The 25,541-nt window shown below is 38.9% G+C and overlaps 1 protein-coding gene across 3 annotated transcripts in view; it reads right to left on the bottom strand.

The window, feature by feature from the left end:
* The window catches only part of ASCC1 (activating signal cointegrator 1 complex subunit 1), a 96,415-nt gene that overhangs the window by 16,781 nt on the left and 54,093 nt on the right, over positions 1 to 25,541 (bottom strand). For all 3 annotated transcript variants that reach the window (XM_082424549.1, XM_082424550.1, XM_082424551.1), the window contains exons 8-9: positions 16,155 to 16,279; positions 10,148 to 10,233 (exon numbers count right to left, since the gene is read on the bottom strand). In XM_082424549.1, the coding sequence (XP_082280675.1) occupies positions 10,148 to 10,233; positions 16,155 to 16,279 (211 nt within the window). The remainder of the gene's footprint in view (positions 1 to 10,147; positions 10,234 to 16,154; positions 16,280 to 25,541) is intronic.

Below are 25,541 nucleotides of genomic sequence, written 5' to 3'. Positions count from 1 at the left end.
CAGGGCTTGAACCCGTGTCCCCTGCATTGGCAGGCGTATTCTTAACCACTGTGCCACCAGGGAAGCCCTATTCATGCTAATTTTAAAATTAACACAGGTTTACTTACAAGTTCACTGGTCTTTAGTTTTCATTCAATACTTTTTATTAATACCTTCTGTAATAAGGCATAAATGAAAATGCAAAAGAAATCACTGTTCATGTTTAAAGTTAATTAGTGCACACCACAGAGAAACACAAAATTATTTTTGGATGTATTTTGAAATAAAAGGAATTTAAGTGTAAATTCAAGCTCATTATTATTCCTATCAGCTGAACCTTGCTGATGTGAAGTAATAAAGTTGCAATCAAATTTAACTGAAAAATGAACTTCATTTATTAATGGAGGATTGTGAGTATGAGTTACAGGTATATTTGACTTGGGGCTCTCTTTTCTTGAATTTAGTAAACTAATTTTTAAAAAGAAACATTTGCTAGAAAAGAGTTAAGTAAATGAAAATTCAATAGGACTGACTGCCGTTAACTAAATATTTATGACATAAATAATATATCTTGAAGGTCTATTAAATACAAGCATCATATCTAATCATAAAGCAGAAAGGGCACTGGGTGAAATAAAAAAAAATTGAACTAAACAGTAACCTTTAAGACAGTGGTCAGCAAACTTTTTCCATAAAGGGTCAGGTGGTCATACATTGTTCATCACAACTACTTAACTTTGGCACTGTGGCGCAAAAGCAATCAGTGCATAAACAAATGAGGACAGCTGTGTTCCAATAAAATTTTATTAAGAGACCCTGATATTTGAATTTCATATAATTTTTACATGTTATAAATTATTCTTCTTTTACTTTTTTTCAACCATTAAAAAAATATAAACACCATTCATAGTTTGAGGTCCATACAACAAAACAGGGGATAGGCCAAATTTGGTCCTTAGACCACAGCTTGCAGGACCCTGCTCTGAGAGTTACAATTTCAAGTAAGGGGCAAAAAATATCCCCTTTGTCAAACAAAATCTTTTTATTTTCTTCTGCCAAAGGAAGATTCTATAGAAATTTATAGATTTCTGATTTCTACGGAAAACAGTTTTAGCCAATCCAGAAAAAGCTTCCCAAATGCTTGCCAGGCACAAGAGACATTGCTAAGCGCTGAGAGGCACGTGAATGGTGTCTGCACAAAGTAAGGAGAGGAGGGAAGGCATTAAGAGGTGGAAGCATGCCATAGACTGGGATGGTCCTTACCATTATGGAGGAGGTAACACCTGTATTGGACTTTGAAGAATGAGTAGGATTTGGATAGAACAAGATTGCAGTAAAAGAAAAACAGAAAGATAAGGACAAAACTTTAGGAAGTAGTCATACAAGGCAGTGAATTAAAAAAAAAAAAAAAGTAGAACCAGAAAAAGGAAAAAAACCAGGAGAGCCAACTGCCACTGAAGCCAAGAGAAGACAACATTTGAAAGAGAAAAGGGCTTACAACTCTCAATGTGGTTACTGGGAAAAAATTAAAGTAGGTTAAGGCTCTGGACAAAAGGGGGCTACTGGTGCCTTTTTACAGTGCGGTTTCAGTGTAATGACAGAGCTGACAGATAGGTTTCATGGAATTAAATGGAATAGTTTGAAAAGGATGTTGGTGGGAAGAATGGCTTTAAAGAGAAATGGACTCTATTTTCTTAAATAAAACAAAACAAAAAACATTCTAGTGAAAGATGCAGCTACCTTATTAGTAGCTTGCTCAATATGAAACATCCTAATCAGGAAGTTGTTCCTTACATTAAATTCTTATACCCCTTGAAATCAAATGGGCCAAATTTTGTAGTAAGATCAGGAATTAACAGAAGTTACATCTATCCTAAATGCTGGAACAGAACATAGGCAAGACTTCAACAAACTTTTCTGGAAGATGGTTATTAAAAAAAAAAAAACCCACAACCGTAACAAATGGTTAGTGTCCTATTCCCCTCCCAAGAGCATGTCTGTCTTTCCATCTTCTTTTTTTTTTTTTTTTTTTATAATTTTTTACATTGATGTAGTTTCAGTCTTTCAGAAAAGTTACAAAAATAGTAAAGAGAATTCCTGGATACCTTTTACCCTTCTTTCTTTTTTCTTCATAACCTACTTTAAGAAAAGCATTCTTTCACTGATTTCCTGGTTTTTGTTCTTTGTAATGTGGATACTGCCAACAAACTTTGGACATTCATTTTAAAAAGTGCTGGGGCCTAAGTAGTTTAGTTAATGTTGTCCATGATTCAGTCACAAGTTGTAGGAAAGAAAAGTGCAATATAGGCTCACTCAACAAAACTGTTTGGAATTCATTTGGCTTCTTTAATCTGTAGGTTGATGTCTTTCATCAGCTCTGGCCCATTCTCTCTCTCCTCTCCTTCTGGGACTCCAATTAAATGTATATTAGATCTTCTCACTCTATCCTATATGTCTCTTTTCCTCTCATCTGTAATTTTTACCTTTCCCCTCTGCCCATGCAACATGTTGGATAATTTCTTCTGACAATTTCCACTTCACTACTTCCCTCTGCAGCTCTATCTAATTTGCTAATTTGCTGCTAAATCCATCCATTGAGCTTTTAAGTTCAGTTATTGCCTTTTTACAGTTCTAGCATTTCTACTTGGTTCTTTTCAAAACTGCTACATCACTTTTTCTTTGCAATAGTTCCCAATTACCTGATAAAAAAGTTGTTTTTAGCCTAAGTCTGATAATTCTAGTATTTCATGTCTTTATGAGTTCTGGATGTCTGTTTGCTTATGGTGAGTGGTTTCCTCATATGCCTAGTTATTTTTGTGTATTGGCTGTTTTGGGGGCAAAAGTTCCTTAGAAGAATATTTTTAGGCAGAGGGTGATAGAACTTTTTCCAGAAAGGATTTTTTCTTTACTATTGCCAAGTACCTGGGAACACTACCAGTCCAGAGGCTCTTTCATCCAAGTTCAAGACTCCAAGGTCTGTTTTCTGCTTTCAGAACCCTAACAGTTAATTTTTGCACTGCCTGAGGATCCTCTTTGTCAGACTTTTCCCTATTTTCTATCTCTCCACTTTGCCAGAGATTTCCTTAGCTTTATTTTCCAATCCTTAATTAATATATACATATGTGAGTATATATGTTATTTCTATGAACTCTCTTCTTACAGAAGCCTTTTCCACAACATCTTGCTTTTATTTTCCAAGTAAATTCTCCAGAAAGTTGTACATTTGCTCCTCTAACAAGCTGCCTATTTTAAATGATTGTCAAGAATGATGTGATTGCTTCCAATGCTGTGGATAAAAGCTCTTACAAAATATTAGTATGCCCAAATGAAGTTAATAAATGTCAACAGTGTATAAGCATAAATAGCTTAAAGAGAAAGTGACACCTGCTTAGTGATTTTACTTAAATTAAAATTTCGGGAATTCCCTGGCAGTCCAGTGGTTGGGACTCGGCACTTTCACTGCCGGGGCCCAGGTTCGATCCCCTGATCAGGGAACTAAGATCCCGCAAGCCGTGCAGTGCGGCCAGAAAAAAAAAAAATTTCAAGTCATAGAAATATCAGGTAGTAAAAATGACACCATAGCTACGGTGGTAATGAGACATAGCAACTTTTTTCTACATTCAATTTGCTGTTATTCATACTGATATAATAGTGCAATGGAACATTTAGTAATAGATTTTCAAGGAAAGGCTTTCTGCGAAAGGTGAGTTTTGAAAAAAAAAATTCTAAAGAAGAGCCATGTGACTAAGAAGTAATTTTCAAGAACAGTAGGTAATGTGGCTTAATACTGAATTGGATAATAAAAAACACAGTATTTTCTTCCTTAGAAATAACATACTTTCTAAATGCTAGTCTTCCTCTGTAGTCATTAATATCTTTTTAAACAAAATTACTACCAAGTTCTCAATCTAATCTCTCTTCCCTTGAAAAAATAAAAATGAATTCATCTTTTCAATATTCTTCTAATACTCTGAAACAAGTAATCATTGAAAACAAGCCTCTTCACTAAGAGTATTTAAGAACTTAATTGTGCCTTTGTTACCTTAGGACAAATAGACCACAGAGTTGGCCAGGGAAGGACATGTGAGGCACATTCTGCTTTTTGACCTTGGTAGTAGTTACAGTGTTCACTTTATGATTATTTGCTTAAAAGTACATATACGTTTTATGAACTTTTACCAAAGAGAATAAATAGTATGTATTTTTAAACAGCTTCCTTTATAGAAACTTCTCTAAGTAAAGAAAACTAAATAAAGCTCTCATTTAAATGCATTCATTCTAACTGTCCTTTTAAAGAACTTTAAGAGGCAGCGATGGAGCAAAAGCAAAAATGAATGAAATACTTGAGTTACTCTCATTTACATCTTTCAAGAAAAGTCTCAATGTACCTAGCTAGATTTAAAACATATTTTCAGACAAAGTACTATTAAATATTAATATAGTTAAATACTGCCAATTCCCTCTTTCTCTAAATTTAAGTATTCTTATATATAAAAAGAAAAAAAAATTCATCTCTTTTTTTACTTGGTTTATATGTTCCAGGATTTTTTTTTTTTAAGCATCTTTATTGGAGTATAATTGCTTTACAATGTTGTGTTAATTTCTACTGTATAACAAAGTGAATCAGCTATACATATACATATATCCCCATATTCCCTCCCTCTTGCGTCTCCCTCCCACCCTCCTTATCCCACCCCTCTAGGTGGTCACAAAGCACAGAGCTGATCTCCTGGTGCTATGCAACTGCTTTCCACTAGCTATCTATTTTACATTTGGTAGTGTATATATGTCCATGCCACTCTCTCACTTCGTCCCAGCTTACCCTTCCCCCTCCCTGTGTCCTCAAGTCCATTCTCTATGTCTGCGTCTTTATTCCTGTCCTGCCCCTAGGTTCCTCAGAACCTTTTTTTTTTTTTAGATTCCATATATATGTGTTAGCATATGGTATTTGTTTTTCTCTTTCTGACTTACTTCAATCTGTATGACAGACTCTAGGTCCATCCACCTCACTACAAATAACTCAATTTCATTCCTTTTTTATGGCTGAGTAATATTCCATTGTATATATGTGCCACATCTTCTTTATCCATTAATCTGTTGATGGACACTTAGGTTGCTTCCATGTCCTGGCTATTGTAAATAGAGCCACAATGAACACTGTAGTACATGACTCTTTTTGAATTATGGTTTTCTCAGGGTATATGCCCAGTAATGGGATTGCTGGGTCGTATGGTAGTTCTATTTTTAGTTTTTTAAGGAAATTCCATACTGTTCTCCATAGTGGCTGTATCAATTTACATTCCCACCAACAGTGCAAGAGGGTTCTCTTTTCTCCACACCCTCTCCAGCATTTATTGTTTGTAGATTTTTTGATGATGGCCATTCTGACTGGTGTGAGGTGATACCTCATCGTAGTTTTGATTTGCATTTCTCTAATGATTAGTGATGTTGAGCATCCTTTCATGTGTTTGTTGGCAATCTGTATATCTTCTTTGGAGAAATGTCTATTTAGGTCTTCTGCCCATCTTTGGATTGGATTGTTTGTTTTTTTGATATTGAGCTGCATGAGCTGCTTATAAATTTTGGAGATTAATCCTTTGTCAGTTGCTTCATTTGCAAATATTTTCTCCCATTCTGAGGGTTGTCTTTTTGTCTTATTTATGGTTTCCTTTGCTGTACAAAAGCTTTTAAGTTTCATTATGTCCCATTTGTTTATTTTTGTTTTTATTTCCATTTCTCTAGGAGTTGGGTCAAAAAGGATCTTGCTGTGATTTATGTCAGAGGGTTCTTCCTATGTTTTCTTCTAAGAGTTTTATAGTGTCTGGCTTTACATTTAGGTCTTTAATCCATTTTGAGTTTATTTTTGTGTATGGTGTTAGGAAGTGTTCTAATTTCATTCTTTTACATGAAGCTGTCCAGTTTTCCCAGCATCACTTTGTTCCAGGATTTTTAAGTATCTAAAGAAATGGTACTTTCACAATGCCCTTTGATTTTGGACCTATAGTACTGTCTATTCCTTCCCAAATATATTATTGTGCCTTTATTTGTAACAAATCATCTCTGGTGAGTACAACCTAGGGCTCTAATGTCTCCTCTTCACTTTGCAGTTAGAAGCTATGCTTTTAAACAGTTACTACTGTACCCCTATTCAATCTGCTGAGAGCACAGTCTTGGAATACTGATTCGATTGCATAAGGCCATTTCATAAGTCCCCCAAACAGACCGCCATTAAGACCACTTCTCTCTCCAGAAACTGGCAGTTAATGACCATTCTACTTTTAGCTAGCGAGGGAGCAGTTATTTCCTGCATTACGTCTTTAGATCAGCACGATTTCTCCATTTACAAGTTTATCACTGCATTATAGACAAACTACATCTTTGCTCCTATCTCTTAGATGAGAAATGGAAACCCTCTGACAGGACACTATCCTATTAATTTGGCCTAGGTCTTCTTCACTTGTATATCCTCCTTTCAGAGCTATCTGTCAGTCTTCCATAAAAAAATGCTATTACTAAATATATTCCTTTTCTGGTTTGAAAAACACATGGAATGATTCTTTAGTTGTCAGTTCTTCTTTCAAATTCTTTCTTAGGGTAAGAAAATTCTTATTTTAACTAGGAATAACCAGATACTAGTCTGTAACAGCTGCAACAACTCTCAAAAGAGCTATACAAAAGAAAAATGTGGCTTCTACCTCCAAGAGTTGGAGTTTTTTTTTTTCTTATTAAGGCATCCAAAACACATAATACTACACCAAGCCAAAAGGACCAATTCTCTTCATGGAGTAGAATAGCAATTGGCTGTTACTCATTAAATTCTTACAGCAATGAGCAATGACTTGCATTCTCGTTTTGTTTCTCTTTGAATAGCAGATGAAGTTGATTTTTTTCCAAGGCTGCTTCCCATCACCAGCATTCCTGATCCTTGACCTATGTAGCTGTTAATATGCTGTACACATATGCTTGGGATCCTTAACAACCAATGCAGTTAACCTTTCTGTTTATTCCAAGTCGGCTCCTACCTTGTTAATGAAAGTGATTTTTTTCCCTTTCTAAACATAATAATTATATCTGGTACAAAAACTATGTATAATCCATCAGTTTTTTAAATCTTTTTTTTTTTTTTGCAAGAGATTCAGGGTCCATGGGTTCTAATGTTCTAGTTGAGAAAGACTTGCCTTGTAATTCCAAAAAGTGGGCTGCTATAGCTACTTCATAAATACAGTTATTACCGCTTGTGTGTCTGGGGGCTAGTTGTTGGATGCCACATTTTATCTTTATTCTCAAAGAAAAGTTAATTCCTTTGATTAAATGTAAGTGAAAGATTATATTTTCTGGAACTAATGATTAAAAAGTAATATACTGGGGGGACTTCCCTGGTGGCACAGTGGTTAAGAATCCGCCTGCCAATGCAGGGGACACGGGTTTGAGCCCTGGTCCGGGAAGATCCCACATGCTGCGGAGCAACTAAGCCTGTGCGCCACGACTACTGAGGCTGTGCTCTAGAGCCCACGTGTCACAACTACTGAAGCCCACACACCTAGAGCCTGTGCTCTACAACAAGAGAAGCCACTGCAATGAGAAGCCCGTGCACCACAATGAAACCCAATGCAGCCAAAAATAAATAAATAAGTTTATATTAAAAAACGTAATATATTGGAAATTCTATTAAAAGATACTTTGTTACAACTACCTGTGTTCAAAGGTACTTCCCCTCCACCTCATAATTTGCCCCCATCATTTTATACTGTAATTACCTATTAACCGGCTGTATCTCTCAAAGACAGGAAGCTCCTGGAAGGTAAGGACTGTGTCATAATGACTTTTATCTACAGGGCACATAGTCTGACAGATGGTATACAGTCAATAAGTATTTCTGTTGGTGTTCGTATTATATTCAACTCAAAAGTCTAATTCTTAATTAGCCAGTTTTAGACTAACTGGCACACCCATTGCCCCAACATTTATGTCTAGTCAGATATTTTCACAATTCAGATAGGCCCAGTTTCAAATATCTACTGATCTCTACCTAAACACTGAGCATCTTTATGGAAGACAGGAGGAACATTGCTAACTTGTGAGCTTTGAATCTTTTTGTTCTAATTCAGACTCTGCTACTATCTAGCGTTAACCTTTGGCAAAACACTTTAACCATATTGGATCTCACACCCTTAGAGAGTAAAATGAGGAACTGGATTAAATAGTTTCCAAGTACCTAGCTGGGCCCAGCTGTAAAACTCCGATTAGGCATTAACAGTAAAGGTACAACTACTATAGCAAGTTTTCGTCAACACTAGAGGGAGCTACAGCTGTGTCATCACTGGGGTGGGTTAGGAAGATTTCCAAGCCGAGCATCTTTAAATGGAAAACTGACTTTCCAGAATGAGAGAAATTAAATATTAAATGAGCGATCCATACTGTTCATACAGCAACTTCTCAGGCTCCCTGCTGTTACCTCCCTCTTATAGATGTCAAAGCACCTCACACTCCACTTGCATCAACATACCTTTTGGGCTTTAATTCTAATTTCAAAGGAACCAAGTTGGCTTGAGTCATTCCAACAGATTTCTTTCCCCATTCGTCTAGTTTTTTTCTTAATCAAATTAACAATAACAAAAAAGCAAAGTAATTAATGCTATTATTTAAAAAGCCCCAGGAAATGAGCTAGAGGAGGAGAAAGATTCATACAATGAAGCTGTAGCCTGGGAAAATAAGTAAACTGCAACTGAATTCATTAGCAGCTTGCCACTCAAACAGAAGCTACAATAGCTACTTTGAAGACAAGAAACTTACTCAAAGAGAGAAAAGGTATCAAGTAAAAGAAGGAATCAACAATGCGCTGCAAAGCCCCTTCCCCACAAGGCAGGAATGCCTGCCTAAGTGAATGCTGTCATTGCCCTGTTGGGCTCTGCAGTGAGAAGCTTGCAGCTGCTGAAGAGTGAAGTCATTAATTATACGCAATGAGGTCATATTAGGCATTTGGCAAGAAAACTGTCAAGTGATAAGATAAGGGAATGGAGGAAGGAAGGAAAAAGAAAAAACATTTTTAAAGCTAGAGCTTATTCTGAAGTTATTATATACATACTCTCCCTCCCAGCTCCAAAAAACACCCATGGCCTTGAAAATGTATGACCTACATCATTATAGAACAAGTAAAATGAAGAATCAAAAACCTCTCTTGGGCTTCCCTGGTGGCGCAGTGGTTGAGAATCTGCCTGCCAATGCAGGGGACACGGGTTCGAGCCCTGGTCTGGGAAGATCCCACATGCCGCGGAGCAACTGGGCCCGTGAGCCACAGCTACTGAGCCTGCGCGTCTGCAGCCTGTGCTCCGCAACGAAGAGAGGCCGCGATAGTGAGAGGCCCGCGCACCGCGATGAAGAGTGGCCCCCGCTTGCCACAACTAGAGAAAGCCCTCGCACAGAAACGAAGACCCAACACAGCCAAAAAATAAATAAATAAATGTAGTCATTTAAAAAAAAAAAAAAATCTAGAAAAAAATTTAAAAACCTCTCCTTTGGTATCAACTTATGTTTCTCTTTGCGCAGAGGCACAATGGTATGTTAACCTGATAGAGAGGGTATAAACTGTGGATGCTACAGAATGTGGTCTGTGGGAGAAAGATAAATGCAATCCTAAAGAACCCTTTTTATTTAAATTTCATAGGTTAATTTAACGCTCAGAAGCAAATCCTCAACAGTCAGAAATGGACCACCAAGTCTTTAGCACATGGGCTGTTCCTGAGTAAAAATAGATTATACAGGAACTTTGGAGAGCGACTTTGTGGGTGAAGAGAAAAATCTACTAGAACAAGACAAACTATTCTTTTTCACTTAAAAAAATGCACACTCAGTCCTCCAGAGGTAAAATACAGAGCAAGACTCACAAGGTTAAAATCAACTTATTCCTATGGATCCAAATAGTCACTATACTTGTTTCTTAAATCATCAGTTTCAAGTACTCTCAGAGATACCAACAGCCTTTTAACAAGTCAAAAAAGATTTCTCTTTTAGGACAATGAAAAAAAATTTTAACAGTCCTTTCAATCAATAATCCTCATGGGAAATATGAGAAAAATATACTTTACTGTTAAAAGGAGAACCACTTATTGTCCTCCCTTATTTTAGGACACATGCCAAAGGTTTCCAATTCACTCTGCTTCATACTGACCTTCAAAATGTTTCGGCCATCAAATGATTCTCTTTCCTTGAAGATACATTTGCCATCCGTTGTGTAGAGGTTGTACCTGCCTTCAGCTGTAAATATTCCAAAGACAATGTTAGAAGAGAAGCTTGGGTTATGCATCTGTTTTCTCTTGGACTTCTACAGGGACAACTAGCAAGATCTTCATGTACTACCTGGAAAGTGACATAATATGGAGGGAAATACATCAGGCTATGAGTCAAGAGACCCAGCATCTAGTCTCAGCTCTGTCATCAACTGATATATATTTATTCATTGAACACTGTCCAAGTACTCACTGTACATAAACTACATAACTAACTATATTCTTAGGCAGTTTATGTCTCCTCTATGGACCTCAGTTCCTCATTTACAAAGTTAGAGGTTAAGACTAGGTGATTTCCAAAGGTTCCTTGTAGTCTAAAACCCCAAGATTTTGTATAAGCTACATGCATTTTTAAATACATAAAAATATACAGTTCACACATTAACTAGTCAAAAATGCCGGCAACTATGCTTTGGATTGATTTAAGGACTCACCCCGAATGAGAAAAACCTCTTCAGTTACAATCAAAGGTATCCTGACATTCTACACAGAAATCTGCAAATCTATGACCTTAGCCTCATCAAAGCTGTGTTCTAACTCCTTGCATTAATTTAGCTTGCTTATCCGAAAAGATGTCCTTCAAAAGCAGCAGAAAAAGGATATCAAAGGAAAGGGATAACTGGCAAGAAAAAGCAAAACAATGTATTCTATAGCCTTTTCAAGAGAAAAACATAAGACAGAGAAGAATCCAGGGTATATAAAATTCAAAGCATCTTTAAGAATTATTTAACTATCAGAATATTTTCTGAAATATCAACCCTTTCCTGCCCATCAACAGACACTCAAAAATATTTGTATTTCTACTTTTGAGTACATTCTTTTATTGTATATAAGTATGGAGATTACCACGTCAGAATTGATAAAACACATCCAAAGTGCTAACTCCATGAACATAATATATTTTAGCTAGCCCACTGGAATTACACCTGGGTAACTACAGGACTATTTTTCTAGTGAGAACTATTCTCTTAATCCAAGATCCCAATCCCATGCAAATTTCACAACTTAAAAATAGGTTCCTTGTTAAAAGGAGATGTGAAACTTTAAAGTAAATTCATACTAAGTAAATGTCAATAAAAAAGCAGTAATGAAATCTGAAGATTAAAATGTTTAATGACAGGTGCAAAATCTATAAGTAGCACTAGCCATAAGGGGAATGTAAATCAAAGTCACAATGAGATACCACTTCACACCCAAAATGATGGCAATAATAAAAAAGACAGATAATAACAAGTGCAGATAAAGATGTAGAGAAATTGAGACCCTCATATACTGTTGTCCCTCCTTATTCATGGTTTCGCTTTCCATGGTTTCAGTTACCCATGGTCAACCGAGGTCCGAAAATATTAAATGGAAAATTCCAGAAATAAACAATTCCTAAGTTTTGAATTGTGCACCATTCTGAGTAGCGTGATCTGTCCCACCCAGAAAGTGTCATCCCTTTGTCCAGCGTATCCCACCCTCTGTTATCAGATTGACTGTCAACGTATTGCAGTGCTTGTATTCAAGTCACCCTTATTTTACTTAATAATGGCCCCAAAGGGCAAGAATAGTGATGCGAGCAATTCGGATATGCCAAAGAAAAGCCATAAAGCGCTTCCTTTAAGTGAAATGGTGAAAGTTCTTGACTTAATAAGGAAAGAAAAAAATCATATGCTGAGGTTTGCTAATATCTACATTAAGAATCTTCTATCCGTGAAATTAGGAAGAAGGAAAAAGAGATTCGTACTAGTTTTGCCGTCACACCTCAGAAACTGCAAGTTACGGTCACAGTGCATGGTAAGTGCTTAGTGAAAATGGAAAAGGCACTAAATTTGTACAATAAAAAATTCTGAGAGAGACAGACAGCACTCACATACTTTTTATTACAGTATATCGTTTAATTCTTCTATTTTATTATTAGTTGTTAATCTCTTACCGCACCTAATTTATAAATTAAACTTTATCATAGCTATGTATGCATAGGAAAAATACAGAATGTGGTACGTAGTTTCAGGCATCCACTGGGGATCTTGGAACGTATCTCCCGCGGATAAGGGGGAACTACTGTACTGCTTGTGGGAATGTAAAATGGTGCAGCCACTTTGGAAAACAGTCTGGCAGTTCCTCAAAAAATTAAACATAGTGATATCATAATGCAGCAATTTCACACTTAAGTATATACCTAATAGAAATGAAAACATATGCCCACACAAAAACACATACATCAATGTTCACAGCAGCATTATTCATAATAGCCAAAAAGTGGAAACAACAGAAATGTCCATCAACTGATGAATGGATAAATAAAATGTGTATGTCCATACAATGGATTATTATTTGGTAATAAAAAGGAATGACATTTGATACATGCTATAACATGGATGAACCTTATAAACATTATGCTAAGTGAAAGAAGTCAGTCACAGAAGATCACACATTGCATGATTCTATTTATATGAAATATGCAAAAAAGGCAAATTCATTGGACAGAAAGTAGACTGGTGGTGCCTAGGACTGAAGAGTAAGGGGAAAATGGGGAGTCACTGCCAATAACTATGGAGTTACTTTTTGGGGTGATGAAAATGTTCTAAAATTTATTGTGGTAATGGTTACATTACTCACTATACTAAACATTATTGAATTATATACTTTAAATAGGTGAATTATACAGTATATGAATTATATCTCACTAAAGCCGTTATATTTAAAATATATGTCAATAGGAAAGGATAACTAGACTGTGAACACAGAACATTTTCTTACATGAAGCTCTGGTGCCAACTGAATATACATCTGGATCCACACAATTTAAAAGATACAGATTCCTATATAATTCAACTCTTTTATGTTAAGATGTTAGTTAATAATGGGGTATGGTATAGTTGTAAGAGTTCTGAACTAAGTTTTAAGGACTAGGACAGATGCAGAATGTATTATTGATAGTATTAGATGTCTAATAAAATACTGCACTGTCCAAAAACAGTAGCCACTAGCCACATGTTATTATTTAAATTTCTTTTTTTTTTTTTGGCCATGCCATGCGGCATACAGTATCTTAGTTCCCTGACAGGGATCGAACCTGTGCCCCCTGCATTGGGAGCTCGAAGTCTTAACCACTGGACCTCCAGGGAAGTCCCTATTTAAATTTAAATTAATTAAAATTAAAAGTTCACTTTCTCAGTCTCACTAGCCAGCCATCTTCAAGTACTCAATAACCACATGTGGATAGTGGCTACCATACTGGATTTCACAGATATGGAATATTTCTATCATCACAGAAAGTCCTATTGGATGGTGCTAGATACAATGTAACTTCTGAACCAATGAATTAGAGCAGCGATCCCCAACCTCTTTGGCACCAGGGACTGGTTTCATGGAAGACAATTTTTCCACAGACCAGGGTGGGGGGAATGGTTCAGGCAGTAATGAGACCAATGGGGAGCGGTAGATGAAGCTTCCCCTGCTTGCCCGCCACTCACCTCCTGCTGTGTGCCCTGGGGGTTGGGGACCCCTGAATTAGAGTGTACCTTATTTTTTTTTTCATTAATTAATTAATTAATTTACTTGGCTGTGCCGGGTCTTAGTTGCAGCACACGGGATCTTAGTTGCGGCATGCATGAAGGATCTAGTTCCCTGACCAGGGATCGAACCCGGGCCCCTTGCATTGGGAGCACAGAGTCTTAACTGCTGGACCACCAGGGAAGTTCCTAGAGCGTACTTTAGAGTTCTGAACCTCTGCCTTTACGTGATGATGTTAAAATGTACACCACACCTCAGGGGATCTAACTGTTTTCCAAGATTAAAACTAACTGTCCAGGGCTCCCCTGGTGGCAGTGGTTAAGAATCCGCCTGCCAACGCAGGGGACACGGGTTCGAGTCCTGGTCCGGGAAGACCCCACATGCCGCGGAGCAACTAAGCCCGTGTGCCACAACTACTGAGCCCGCGTGGCACGACTACTGAAGCCCGTGTGCCTGGAGCCTGAGCTCCGCAACAAGAGAAGCCACGGCAACAAGGAGCCCGTGCACCGCAACGAAGAGTAGCCCCCGCTCGGCACAACTAGAGAAAGCCTGCATGCAGCAAAGAAGACCCAATGCAGCCAAAAATAAATAAACTAGAAAAACTGTCCAGAACAAAATAAATACCACAAACTCCTTTAAATGTTCCCATTAGATAACTTACATTATAATTTATATCAAATATTCCAGAAAAAAAAATTTTTCTGGAATTCCAAATGTTCTTCTGCAATACCACTATCCAAATGAAAGAAATATATTCCATCAGAACAAGAATAAGTAGAGCGCTTCGGATTCTATTAACTACCCAGAGTCCATAGGCTTTGACTGAAGTCACTTGAACGTTTTTGGATCTCAGTGCTCTGAAAGGTAAAACACTGATTTATTTAGAAAAGCCTTAAAGAAAATACAATGTAGCATCATAGAACAGTTAACACTAGAACCAAAAATTGGATTAGCTACATATCTCTTAGTCCAACAATGGCGCTAACCAAACCAAACAACTTACAGTTGAGATCTCTGGTATGTATCTGAAGAAATTAAAAGATGTACTTTGGGGCTTCCCTGGTGGCGCAGTGGTTGAGAGTCTGCCTGACGGTGCAGGGGACACAGGTTCGGGCCCTGGTCTGGGAGGATCCCACATGCCGCGAAGCAACTGGGCCCGTGAGCCACAACTGCTGAGCCTGCGCGTCTGGAGCCTGTGCTCCGCAACAAGAGAGGCCGCGACAGTGAGAGGCCCACGCACCGCGATGTAGAGTGGCCCCCGCTCATCGCAACTAGAGAAAGCCCTCGCACAGAAATGAAGACCCAACACAGCCAAAAATAAATAAAATAAATCAATAAATTTATAAAAAATAAATAAATAAATAAATAAAATAAAATAAAAGATGCACTTTGGTAAAAAGGGACACAAAAACTGTCCTAAACTATAAATCTATAAATAGTTCATGGGTTATGATGGAGTCCTGATGGAGTCCTCTTCCAACGTAGACTTTCTAAAACCAAGGTCAGGGTCCTAACAAATGTAATAAAACCTGAATATGGAGTTTTGGTGCTGGTATATTTTAAACAACAGGGCTTTGAAGAAGAAGCTGCACATAACTTGAATTTGTAGCTCCTGATCAGATAGATGCTGATATGTGTGCTAGACAGCTTTCACTTGGTGGGTGAGGATGGGAAGATAAATAATCCTTATTAAAATGTAGATTATTATGCCAAATAAAGGGTTAAAACAGGCATTTTTATATGAAGGTTTAGATTCATGAGGGAAAAAATCATTACTATAACACAAGGTTTTTCTACCTTCGTGCTACTGACATTTGGGGCTGAATAATTCTTTGTTATGAGGGGTTGTCCTGTGAATTGTAGAGGGTTAAGCAGCACCCCTGACCTCTACCCATTAGATGCCAGTAGCAACTCACTCCCAGCCCCCTAACTGTGACAACCAAAAATGTCTCCAGACAATCCAAATGTCCTCTGGGGGCAAAACTGCCTCTAGTTGAGAATCACTGCTCTAACATTTACCTTTACTAGTTAATCTTCTTTCTTGTTTTATAAAAAAAAAAAAAAAAAAAAAAGCTGCCATGTATTTCATGGGACATACCTACACTAAAACAATTATTCATTTTTCACCTGAAATTTACTTGGGCATCCTGTATTTTTATTTGCTATATCCGGCAACCCTATGTGCGACAGAAATAAAAGATTTGGAATGTTACAGTCCCATGCTAGATATGTCCCTGCCCCCTTCCACTGCGCTCATCAAAACAAGCTAATGGATCTAAAACAGAAGATGTAGCAGAGATTCTTTGATAGCCCATTCTCTTCAAACCCCAGGGACATCATTAGGCCTTGTTGATCACAAACTGTGCTGTGGTTCTATGAAGCACTTACCATTGGGGTCTTTCCTGAATAGAGTATTCATGACTGTAGCATGGAGTTTCACACTATTCCACTCTTTCACTATTAGTCCAGATGCCTGAAAACGTTCCAGTACTCGATCAACCAATTCCTGCAGCCTGGAGAAATTGAAGAAAGAAGTACAGAAATCTTAGTAAACTCCTGAACCCTGATTACTAATTCACATTTATGAAGCATCTACTCTCAGCAATCACCGTACAAGGCCCTCAAAACAAGAAGAAGTAAATAAGGCTGCAGTCCCCACCATCATGAAGCACACAGCTTTGTGTGGACAAGACACCTGGAAACAACTGCACATCATGATGAGTGTAAGGCAGTGACTATACTTGGAGGGGCCAGGTTTTCACAGGAGGTTTAAGCATGGCCTTGAAGGAAGATGGAAGTTTATGATCTTGGAAATCTTGCACAAGAAGCCAGACTCAGCAGAGAGCTGTCTAAAAGAAAGTGCTTTATTGGTTCATCCAGTCACAGAACCAAAAGCTACTGTGGTTGATGTGTTTCTGCCAGGATCAAATGAGGTCTGGCATGACTCTAAGACATTTGCTCATTGGGAAGGAGCATGCACTGTGAAAATCCCAGCAGCCCTGGCCACTACATCAGTGTTCAATGAGGTAGAAGTGTAGTACCAATGAAGACAACTATAGGAAAATCCACAGGCCACATAACCGATGCCTCCAAATGGACTCCAGCTGGCTCTAAGCACTAAGGGTTCTACAGTGGGTGAGTACTATCTTGATGATGGCTGTTCATTCCAATACCTCCACCAGAAACAATTCTTGCACAGGAAGTTTTCACTCTGTTCAGGTGTTTTGATCAACAGCTTAAAGAACGCTCTTTAACATTTCTTGTAAGGCTGGTCTAGTGGCAATGAACTCCTTCAGTTTTTGTTTGTCTGAAAAACTCTTTATCTCCCCTTCAATTCTGAAGAACTTTGCCAGTTGCGCCACTGAGAGGGGGGTCATTATCCCATCGAGCATGTGGTGGAGCAGATCTTGGCCCTAGGCCTCAGGAAGCAGCCATCTTCCGTGACCACTCACTCATCTGATGGTGAAGTTCAGCCTGTGGCTTTTACATAGTGTGACCAAATGTCCAACCTGAGCCTGAAGTTCTCGCTGAACATGGGTGCTGATGTGGAGGTCTGCAGCAAATGACAGAGCAGTGCACCTGGTGAGTGCAGGGAGCAGCCTGCTCCTTTCAACCTTGCCCTTGGCTTTTTCTGAGATTTGTGCTGCATGCTAATTGACTTCCCCAGCTCAAAATCTTTCATTCCTCGCCAGTGTACTAATGAACAAGAGATTTCACATTTTTTAGATTTTACATTTTAGATGTACATACTAGTAATACTCTTTGTGCCACATACCACTTCTTTTCCCAGATGCAAGTGGCCCTGAGATATCTGTAGAGTTGGTGAATCTTCCACTGCTTCTTGGGCCATGGCTTGTGGTAAAACACTGTAGCCCAGTGAGCAGCTTCTCCTTGAGCAGGGCTGGATGGGTCTGTTTTATGTGAGATGTGCGCCAAGCCCACCTTGCATGGCCCATTTGTGGGAGTTTTCCTGAGGCCACAGGGCAGTCTCTCTGGTTGCAGCAGCTGAGTTGCTCAATGCCTGTCTCCACACAGATAGAGCAGCCTCTGGTACCCCTACCCCCCAGTTATCTTTCACCCATTTAGACATGGGCAAAACAACCCTTTTCCGCTTGCACTCATACGCTGCAGCAAGAGGGAGTTATCTTCCCCTAGAGACTGAGTGAGAAGCACAAAGGATTCTTTTCCCTTCCATGTTTTTCAGGCTCCAAAGTTCCAAATTAATCTTGTTATAATTCTAACTTCTCTATCTTAATTATTTTTATTTTGTCTACTAACCAAAGAATATTTAAACATGAGTAAGCTATAATTCTTTTATTTTTTTATTTTTTGGCCACATGGCATGTGGGATCTTCGTTCCCTGACCAGGAATCGATCCCGTGCCCCCTGTAGTGGAAGCATGGAGTCCTAACCACTGGACCGCCAGGGAAGTACCAAGTAAGCTATAATTAATAATAATAAAATAAATACCCATACCCTCACCATTGACCTCCAGAAATAGAACACAGGGCTGGGACTATAATGGTCAGACCATGGGAAGCCACGGAAATCTTTTAAAAGGGAATGATGTGGTCAGCTACCCATTTGTGAAGCTGACTCTGTGGCACAGTGGGAGATGCTTTAGAAGGGGAAGAGACGAGCGGTACCGAGGTCACCTAGGTGGTACTGACAGTACTAATAGTAGAAATAATAACAAACACGATGTGTCACGCACTATTCTAAGCACCTTATATCTGTTAAATCATTTAATCCTCACAATAAATTATTATCCCTACCTTACCAATGAGGAAACTGAGGCACAGAGAAGTTATAAAACTTGACTAAAGTCACACAACTAATAAGTGATAGATCCAAAATGAGAACCCATGCAGTCTGGTTTCAGAGGACAAATTTTAAGGACCAGGCTATAAAGTAGAAAGGGATGAAGATCTAAACTATGACAGGGGCAGTGAGACCCGAGACAAGGGAATGGATTCAAAAGAGCCTGTGAGAGAGAAGTTGGGGCCCTCAGATACGACAGTGTTATAGCAGAGGAAGCAGCTGAGAGCTACTCCCACGAGTTCACCTTAAATGAGCAGATGGGTCACTGACCAAGGTGGGGAGTGGTGGAGAGGGTTAATAGTGTGTATACTTTTTCATGTGTGGCACCGGATTTCAAATGGGACATGTCCAGGAGAGAGATGGAAATAACAAGCCTGAAGCTCAAGAGAAAAATCTGGGCAAAAGACACAGATCTGGGAGTTATCAGTGCAAAAAAAGTAGTTAAAAGCATGGGATAGATGCAGTCACAGGGTGAGGGGGAATCAGAGCAAGCAAGAAGAGAGCTAAGGACAGAGCCTTTATGGGACACTCCTATGTAAGGGGCAGAGAAGGAACCAGTAGGGACAATCGATAAGGATGAGGAACAAGAAAAGGAAAACTTCAGGAAGGCTGAAAAGAGAATTACAAGGGGTGCAAAAAGAGGAATAATCAGTATAGTACAATGCTATAAAAAGTAAAGTACGAAAAGGAGCAAAAAATGCTTACTTATTTCTTACAATGAGAACATTATTAGAGACCTTTGCCAGAGCAGTTTCACTGGCACACTGGTGATGGAAGCCTCATTGCAGAGGACCAAGGGAGAGGCCAGACAGACGGGGAGGGGATACATGCACATAAACTCAAGAAACTTGCAAAGAAGGGAAGAAACTAATTGCCTCGGTAATTAGATACAGAATTGAGGGCAGGTTGTTTGTGTTTATTTTCAATGAGGAGAAAGAGTTGAAAACGCTTACTGACAACAAGAAACTATCCAACAGAGAAGGAAGATGAAACCTTAGGAAACAGAGGGGATCAACAGAACAAGATCTCAAAGGAGACAGGAAGGGCTGGTGTGGGAATGGGAATCATACAAAGGATGAGCAGAACACGTCCCTGCTCTTGAGCAGCTTACATTCTGGTGGAAGGAGACAGATAGTAAACAAATATACATATACGACATCAGGTGGTGCTAAGCACCATGAAGAAAACAAAATGGAAGAGAGGGAGGAGAAAGGGATTGAGGGTAAGTGTACTATTTTAGACATGGTGATCAGGTAATGCTTCCCTGATAAAGTGACACTTGAGCAGAGACCTAAGGGAACAGCATTCCAGAGAAAGGGAACAGCAAATACAGTCATCTGAAGCAGCATACTTGTGGCATGGCGGAAGAACAGTAAGAACCCAGTGTATGGAATGAAACTGTGGGGAGAGGTGATGAGGTGGGAGAGGAGGGAGGACCAGGTCACAGGGGCTTACATAAGGCTCTTAGGCCCCTGTAATAACTCTGTCTTCTACTGAGTGAGGTGGCGAGCTTCTGGAGGGTTTTCAGCAGAACAATGACATGATCCAACTGACATTTTAAAAGGAAACCTCTGGCTGCCCTGTGGATGACACACAGTGGTGGAGGCAAGAATGGAAGCAGGAAGGCAGCTGAGAGGCTGTGGCAACACCCCAGCTGGTGGGCGTAGCAGCAGTGGGGGTGGTGAGGAGGGCGGTGGCTTTTATAATATACTGCAGTCAGGAGTTGAAGGTGATTCTAAAAGAAATTTTGTCCTGAACAACTGAAAGAGTGACTATCAAAGAATACACCACACTCCAGGTTCATGAGAAATTCTGTGGAGAGGGAAGGGCAGCGATGAAGTGGAGGCAGGCTGAAGCCAGACTGTGAAGGCTCCTGTGTGCCAGGCAGGGCTGTAGTCTTATTTGGTAGACCTAGGAAAGCAAGACGGGGTTGTAAGAAGCAAGATATGCAGGGGAAAACTAAAGGCCTGAAAGCCAGTTAAGAGAGATGCTGTGCTTCCCTGCATAGTTATCTTAATTTTTTTCTGATTACAAAAATAATACATGTTTGTTATAGAAAAAATGGAAAATGCAGAAAACAACAAAAAGGAAAACAACCTTACCATCCACAGATAAGCACTTAATTTTCGGTTAAATAATTTTTAAGTCTTTTGCTACAGATAGATAAACATCAATTTTAAAAAGACAGAACATTTTTCTATAACCTGCTTATTTCACTTAATATACCCTGAATATTTTCCCATGATATAAAATATTTTTCTCAAGTATTTAAACCAGCAATGAGAAGGGCTACCCAATAAGACATTAGTAAGGATGGAGAAAGAGGACTGATTCAAGAAAACTATTTTGTTCCTACATTCCTAAGGGGAAAATAAAATACATTCACAATGCACGTAACTCTGATTTTGCAGTTTAACTTACTTAATTGTGCATGTGGATCTCCAAGCCAAGACCTACATTATTGGGTCTAAAGTTTCTGATTAACTAACACCATCTCATAAAGTTTAAAATATTTTAAAATATTACAACATAACTTAGGTCTAAACATAACCAAGCACTGCAAAATGCACCTCAATTTCAAATCACAACAGAATGATGCCTCACTGTTCCCTCTCTCCTGTTAAAGAAAAAGAAGTGCGGACTTCCCTGGTGGCGCAGTGGTTAAGAATCCGCCTGCCAATGCAGGGGACACGGGTTTGAGCCCTGGTCCGGGAAGATCCCACATGCTGCGGAGCAACTAAGCCCGTGAGCCACAACTACTGAGCCTGCGCTCTAGAGCCCATGAGCCACAACTACTGAAGCCCATGAACCTAGAGCCCATGCTCCGCAACAAGAGAAGCCATGGCAATGAGAAGCCCGCACACCACAACAAAGAGTGGCCCCTGCTCTCCGCAACTAGAGAAAGCCCGCGCACAGCAATGAAGACCCAACGCAGCAATAAATTAATTAATTAATTAATTAATTAATTAATTAAAAATAAAAGTAAGAAAAAGAAGTGGACAGGGAGCTCAGCTGTAGAGAAACAGGGAGCATGTAATACTAGAAGAAGGAAATTAAATTGACTAAATGAAAGAGTCCAGTTTCCAGCTTTGTCTTTCTGGCAAATTAAGATTTCTGCCTCAGAACTTTGAAGAGATTAAAGTCCTTTAAAATGTTCTAGTCTAACCTGCTCACTTTACACAAGAGGAAACGAAGCACAGACAGGTTGAGTTGCTCAGTCAGGGCAGAGGGACGGGAATCTAAGTCTCCTGGCAGCCAGCTCTGCTCTGCTATCAATTTATTGTGCACTTCCACGAAGCCAGCTCTTTATGTTATTCACTGCCTTACCCTGGCACCCAAGTTAATACCTAATTGACATATCATCAGTGCTCAATGAATAGCTGTTGCAGGTATGTATGCATGAATTCATAAATGACAAATCTTTGGAGTTCTATTAAGACAACTTAAGGGTGCTTATAAACAATCACTAAATTTCAGGCTGCTGTCATGGATACTACATTTGACAATATGTCAGTATATTTCTAACATTATAGTCTTTCAATTCTTACTTCACTGATCCTTTCCTGGTTGACTAAGAATGAGTCACAAAGCTTCTCTATACCTTTGCATCCTCATAAGTGAATTAAAAATAATATAGGGTTGCTATGAGAAAAATAATAAATTACTCTTACGCAGCTTTATCATTTAGATAGTGCTTTGTGTTTGAAAACAGAAGCCAATTATCAGTGCCTTGAATCTGAGCTCTTAGTTTAAAGGCCTATAAGTGCTACAAAGCTCAAGCATTCCAGAGCCATCTTTATGGATGTGGAGTTGTACTGCAGAATGATCACTGACTCCCTAGAAAGTGCAAATTCCAGGCTTTCGTTTGGGCTTTTTTTCCCCCAATTTAATTCAGCTCTATCCAATTAACACTTCTTGAGTTCTTACTGTATACAGGCACCACGGTAGTCACTAAAAGAATTAAAAACTAAGCAAACATAGCTCTTGTCATTAAGGAGCTTACAATCTATTAAAATAACTATAAAGAGGACTTTGGTAATGACACAAGCAATACAAGGTGCTTTGGTAATTTAAATGTGGAAGACGTCACAGCTGGGTTGAGACTAGAATAGGTTACCAGGAGGATGGGCTCAGGACAGGAAGCTAACTGTACTCAATTCATCTTTGTAAATCAGCTGAAAAAATAAATGACTTAAGTAAACAAACATTCACTGAACATCGACTATGAGTCATGAATTATAAAAGCTACTGGATATATAATGCTGAATGAGACACTCCCTGCCCCCAAGAATCTTAAAGTCTACTTGAGAAAAAAGAAGGAAAGATAGCAAGAAGGGAATGACAGCATTTGGACAAAAAGAGATGAGGAGTAACATGAAAGAAATTTTAGTCACAAGAAACAACATTAACAAAGACACAAAGGATCATCAACAAGCAGTGAAGCTGGCTAGGGCTTGGGGCAAGTCCAAGATAAGTGGAAGATCAAGTTAAAATATTAAGTTGGTTTCATCCTGGAAGATACTGACTGCTAGACTGAGGAATATGAACTAATTCAAAGGATGATGTGAAATGATGGGAGATTTTTAAGCAAGGGGAAGTCCTACTGTATATAAGCTATGGCTTAGAAAGGCTGATGTAGTAGTAGATCATAGGATCTATAGACACTGACATAAGAGTAATGTCTAGGTTATGTTTTATGAAAAGAACAAGCTATAGAACAACATGAATAATGTGATCCAGTTTGTGTAAAACAGTACGCATGGACAGCGACTCTCCGCAGTGTCTGCTCTGCTTACAACCTATTGGGGAGGAACACAGGGGGAGTCAGAGCAGGGGAAAGGGAGCCATTTAAGTTTCACTTTACCCATCTGGAAGGCTTTAATTTTATGAGAGAAAACAATATAAAAAGAAGAAGCTCAGCTATGAAAGGAAGATGGCAAACTGGAAGATGCTACAGGGATGCTGAGCTGCACGTTGTAGAATCTAACTACATCTCTCTCATCTTCCTTTCACCCAACTTCTCAAAAGAGTGGTCTGTCTCCAATTATTCTTAATCTCCTTTTTTTGCCCCACTATGAGCATAGGCTTTACAGTCAAACACAGCTAGGTCAAACCATAATTCTACCACTTACATGCACATACTGATTACTACTGACCTTGGTATGACAAAGTATACCAAGTGTCCCTGAACAACTGTAACACTTGCCTGCTTTATGAACATTGTTTATATTTTTAAAAAATCTTACAGATAAGCTAAAAGAAAAAAATTACTTATCCAAAAATAACCACTGATAAGATGCTTATATATTCAGACTAACTGGTTTATTTCTCTCTTACTCTCTCTTCCCACTTTTGAGGGGAAAAAAGTAAATGTATATTTACAAATTGTTCTGTAATCTGTTTTTATCACATAATACTCTATAGTGAATAAGACAAACCCCCTGCCTCCAAGAATCTTAGAGTCTATTTGAGAAAAAGAAGGATAACAAGAAGGAAAGACAGCATCTGGACACAAAAAGTTTTTATTTCACTTTTGTTCTTTAAAGATTTTTTTTTTTTCTGGGTAAACAATTCCAGCTTGACAGTTATTTTCTCTAGAAAACAGTCCGCTGTCTTTTGGCTTCTGTTGTTGATATTGACAAGTCCACTGTCCGGATAACTGTCAATCCTTTGTAGGTGACTTCTTTTATATTCTTTGTCTTTAGTGTTCTGCACTTCCATCCTGATTTATCCTGATATGGATTTCTCTTTATTTATTCTGCTTGTATTTATTCTTTTTTTCTCTTGTCTTTGCTACTGCCTCAATCCAAGCCCCTCTAATCTCTTCACATGGACATCTCATGTGACCCTACCTCTCCTTCATTATGTCTCATCCATACGTGGAATTTGCTAGGCTTTTTCCTGCCACATGGCTTTTGCTCTGCATTTTCTTTTGCCTAGAATTTCCCACCACCCCTTTGCCTGAAAAATCCCACTCCTCCAGACCTCAAGTCAGTTATCAATTCCTCAAAGAGGCTTTCCTTACCCTGCCCTCCCACAGTCTAAACTGCCATATTTTCTGTCTTTAAAAGAGCACCATTTTCCCCCTGCTTCACCTTTATCACACTTTGCAATGATATATATACGTGTTGTTAACATCTGTTTTCTCCATTAGTCTGTAAATTACATGGGGGTAATAACTGTGTCTGGCTTTACTGACCATTCTTGCTTTTTTTTCCTTTGGCCATGCAGAGAGGTATGTGGGATCTTAGTTCCCCAACCAGGGATCGAACCTGAGCCCCTGCAGTAGAAGCGCAGAGTCTTAACCACTGGACCACCAGGGAAGTCCCTTTACTGACCATTCTATATTCACAGCTAGCACAGTGTCTGGCACACAGTGGGCATTTGATAAAGTTTTGTTGAATAAACAAATGACCAATGAAAATCAACATTCCTTTTACATGGCATATAACACTGCCTCTAGATCTGTACTTAGTATTTATTCCCTCTTCCTAACATGCTACTCCCTCAGCCTGCAAACTCCTTATTCAGTAAAGAAACCTCCTTTCTGAAGCCCTCCTTTACAAAATTTGCCCACACATGGGCAGAGTTTTGCTGCTCATTTATGTACCACTAGAATCTCAATCACAGCCCTCAACCTAGTGTATTCTAGTTACCAACATCTGCCTCCTCCATAAGAAAGAAGCCCTAGGGTCTACTGCATCTCACATCCTGGGCATCTGAAAAGTGCCTGAGGGAAAAGGGCACTGGAAATGCCCTGCAGGGTGGAATAATTGATGGTGTCAGGTCTTTGAGGAGATAAGAAGGAATGGGGTCCCAGAATAAGTAAAGGGATTAGCCTCATCAGAGAAAACTTATGCAATTCTTCAGAAAGAGAGTGAAATTGAGTGGGGTGGGTGTGATGAAAACAGGTGGACTGTGAGGGAAAAAGGAAGGAAGCTGACTTGGCTTCAT

Source organism: Balaenoptera physalus (assembly GCF_965194825.1).
Source record: "Balaenoptera physalus genome assembly, chromosome: 14".
In the NCBI taxonomy this organism is placed as follows: domain Eukaryota; kingdom Metazoa; phylum Chordata; class Mammalia; order Artiodactyla; family Balaenopteridae; genus Balaenoptera; species Balaenoptera physalus.
Note: the sequence above shows the minus strand (reverse complement) of the source record. Positions and strands in the feature narration are given on the sequence as shown.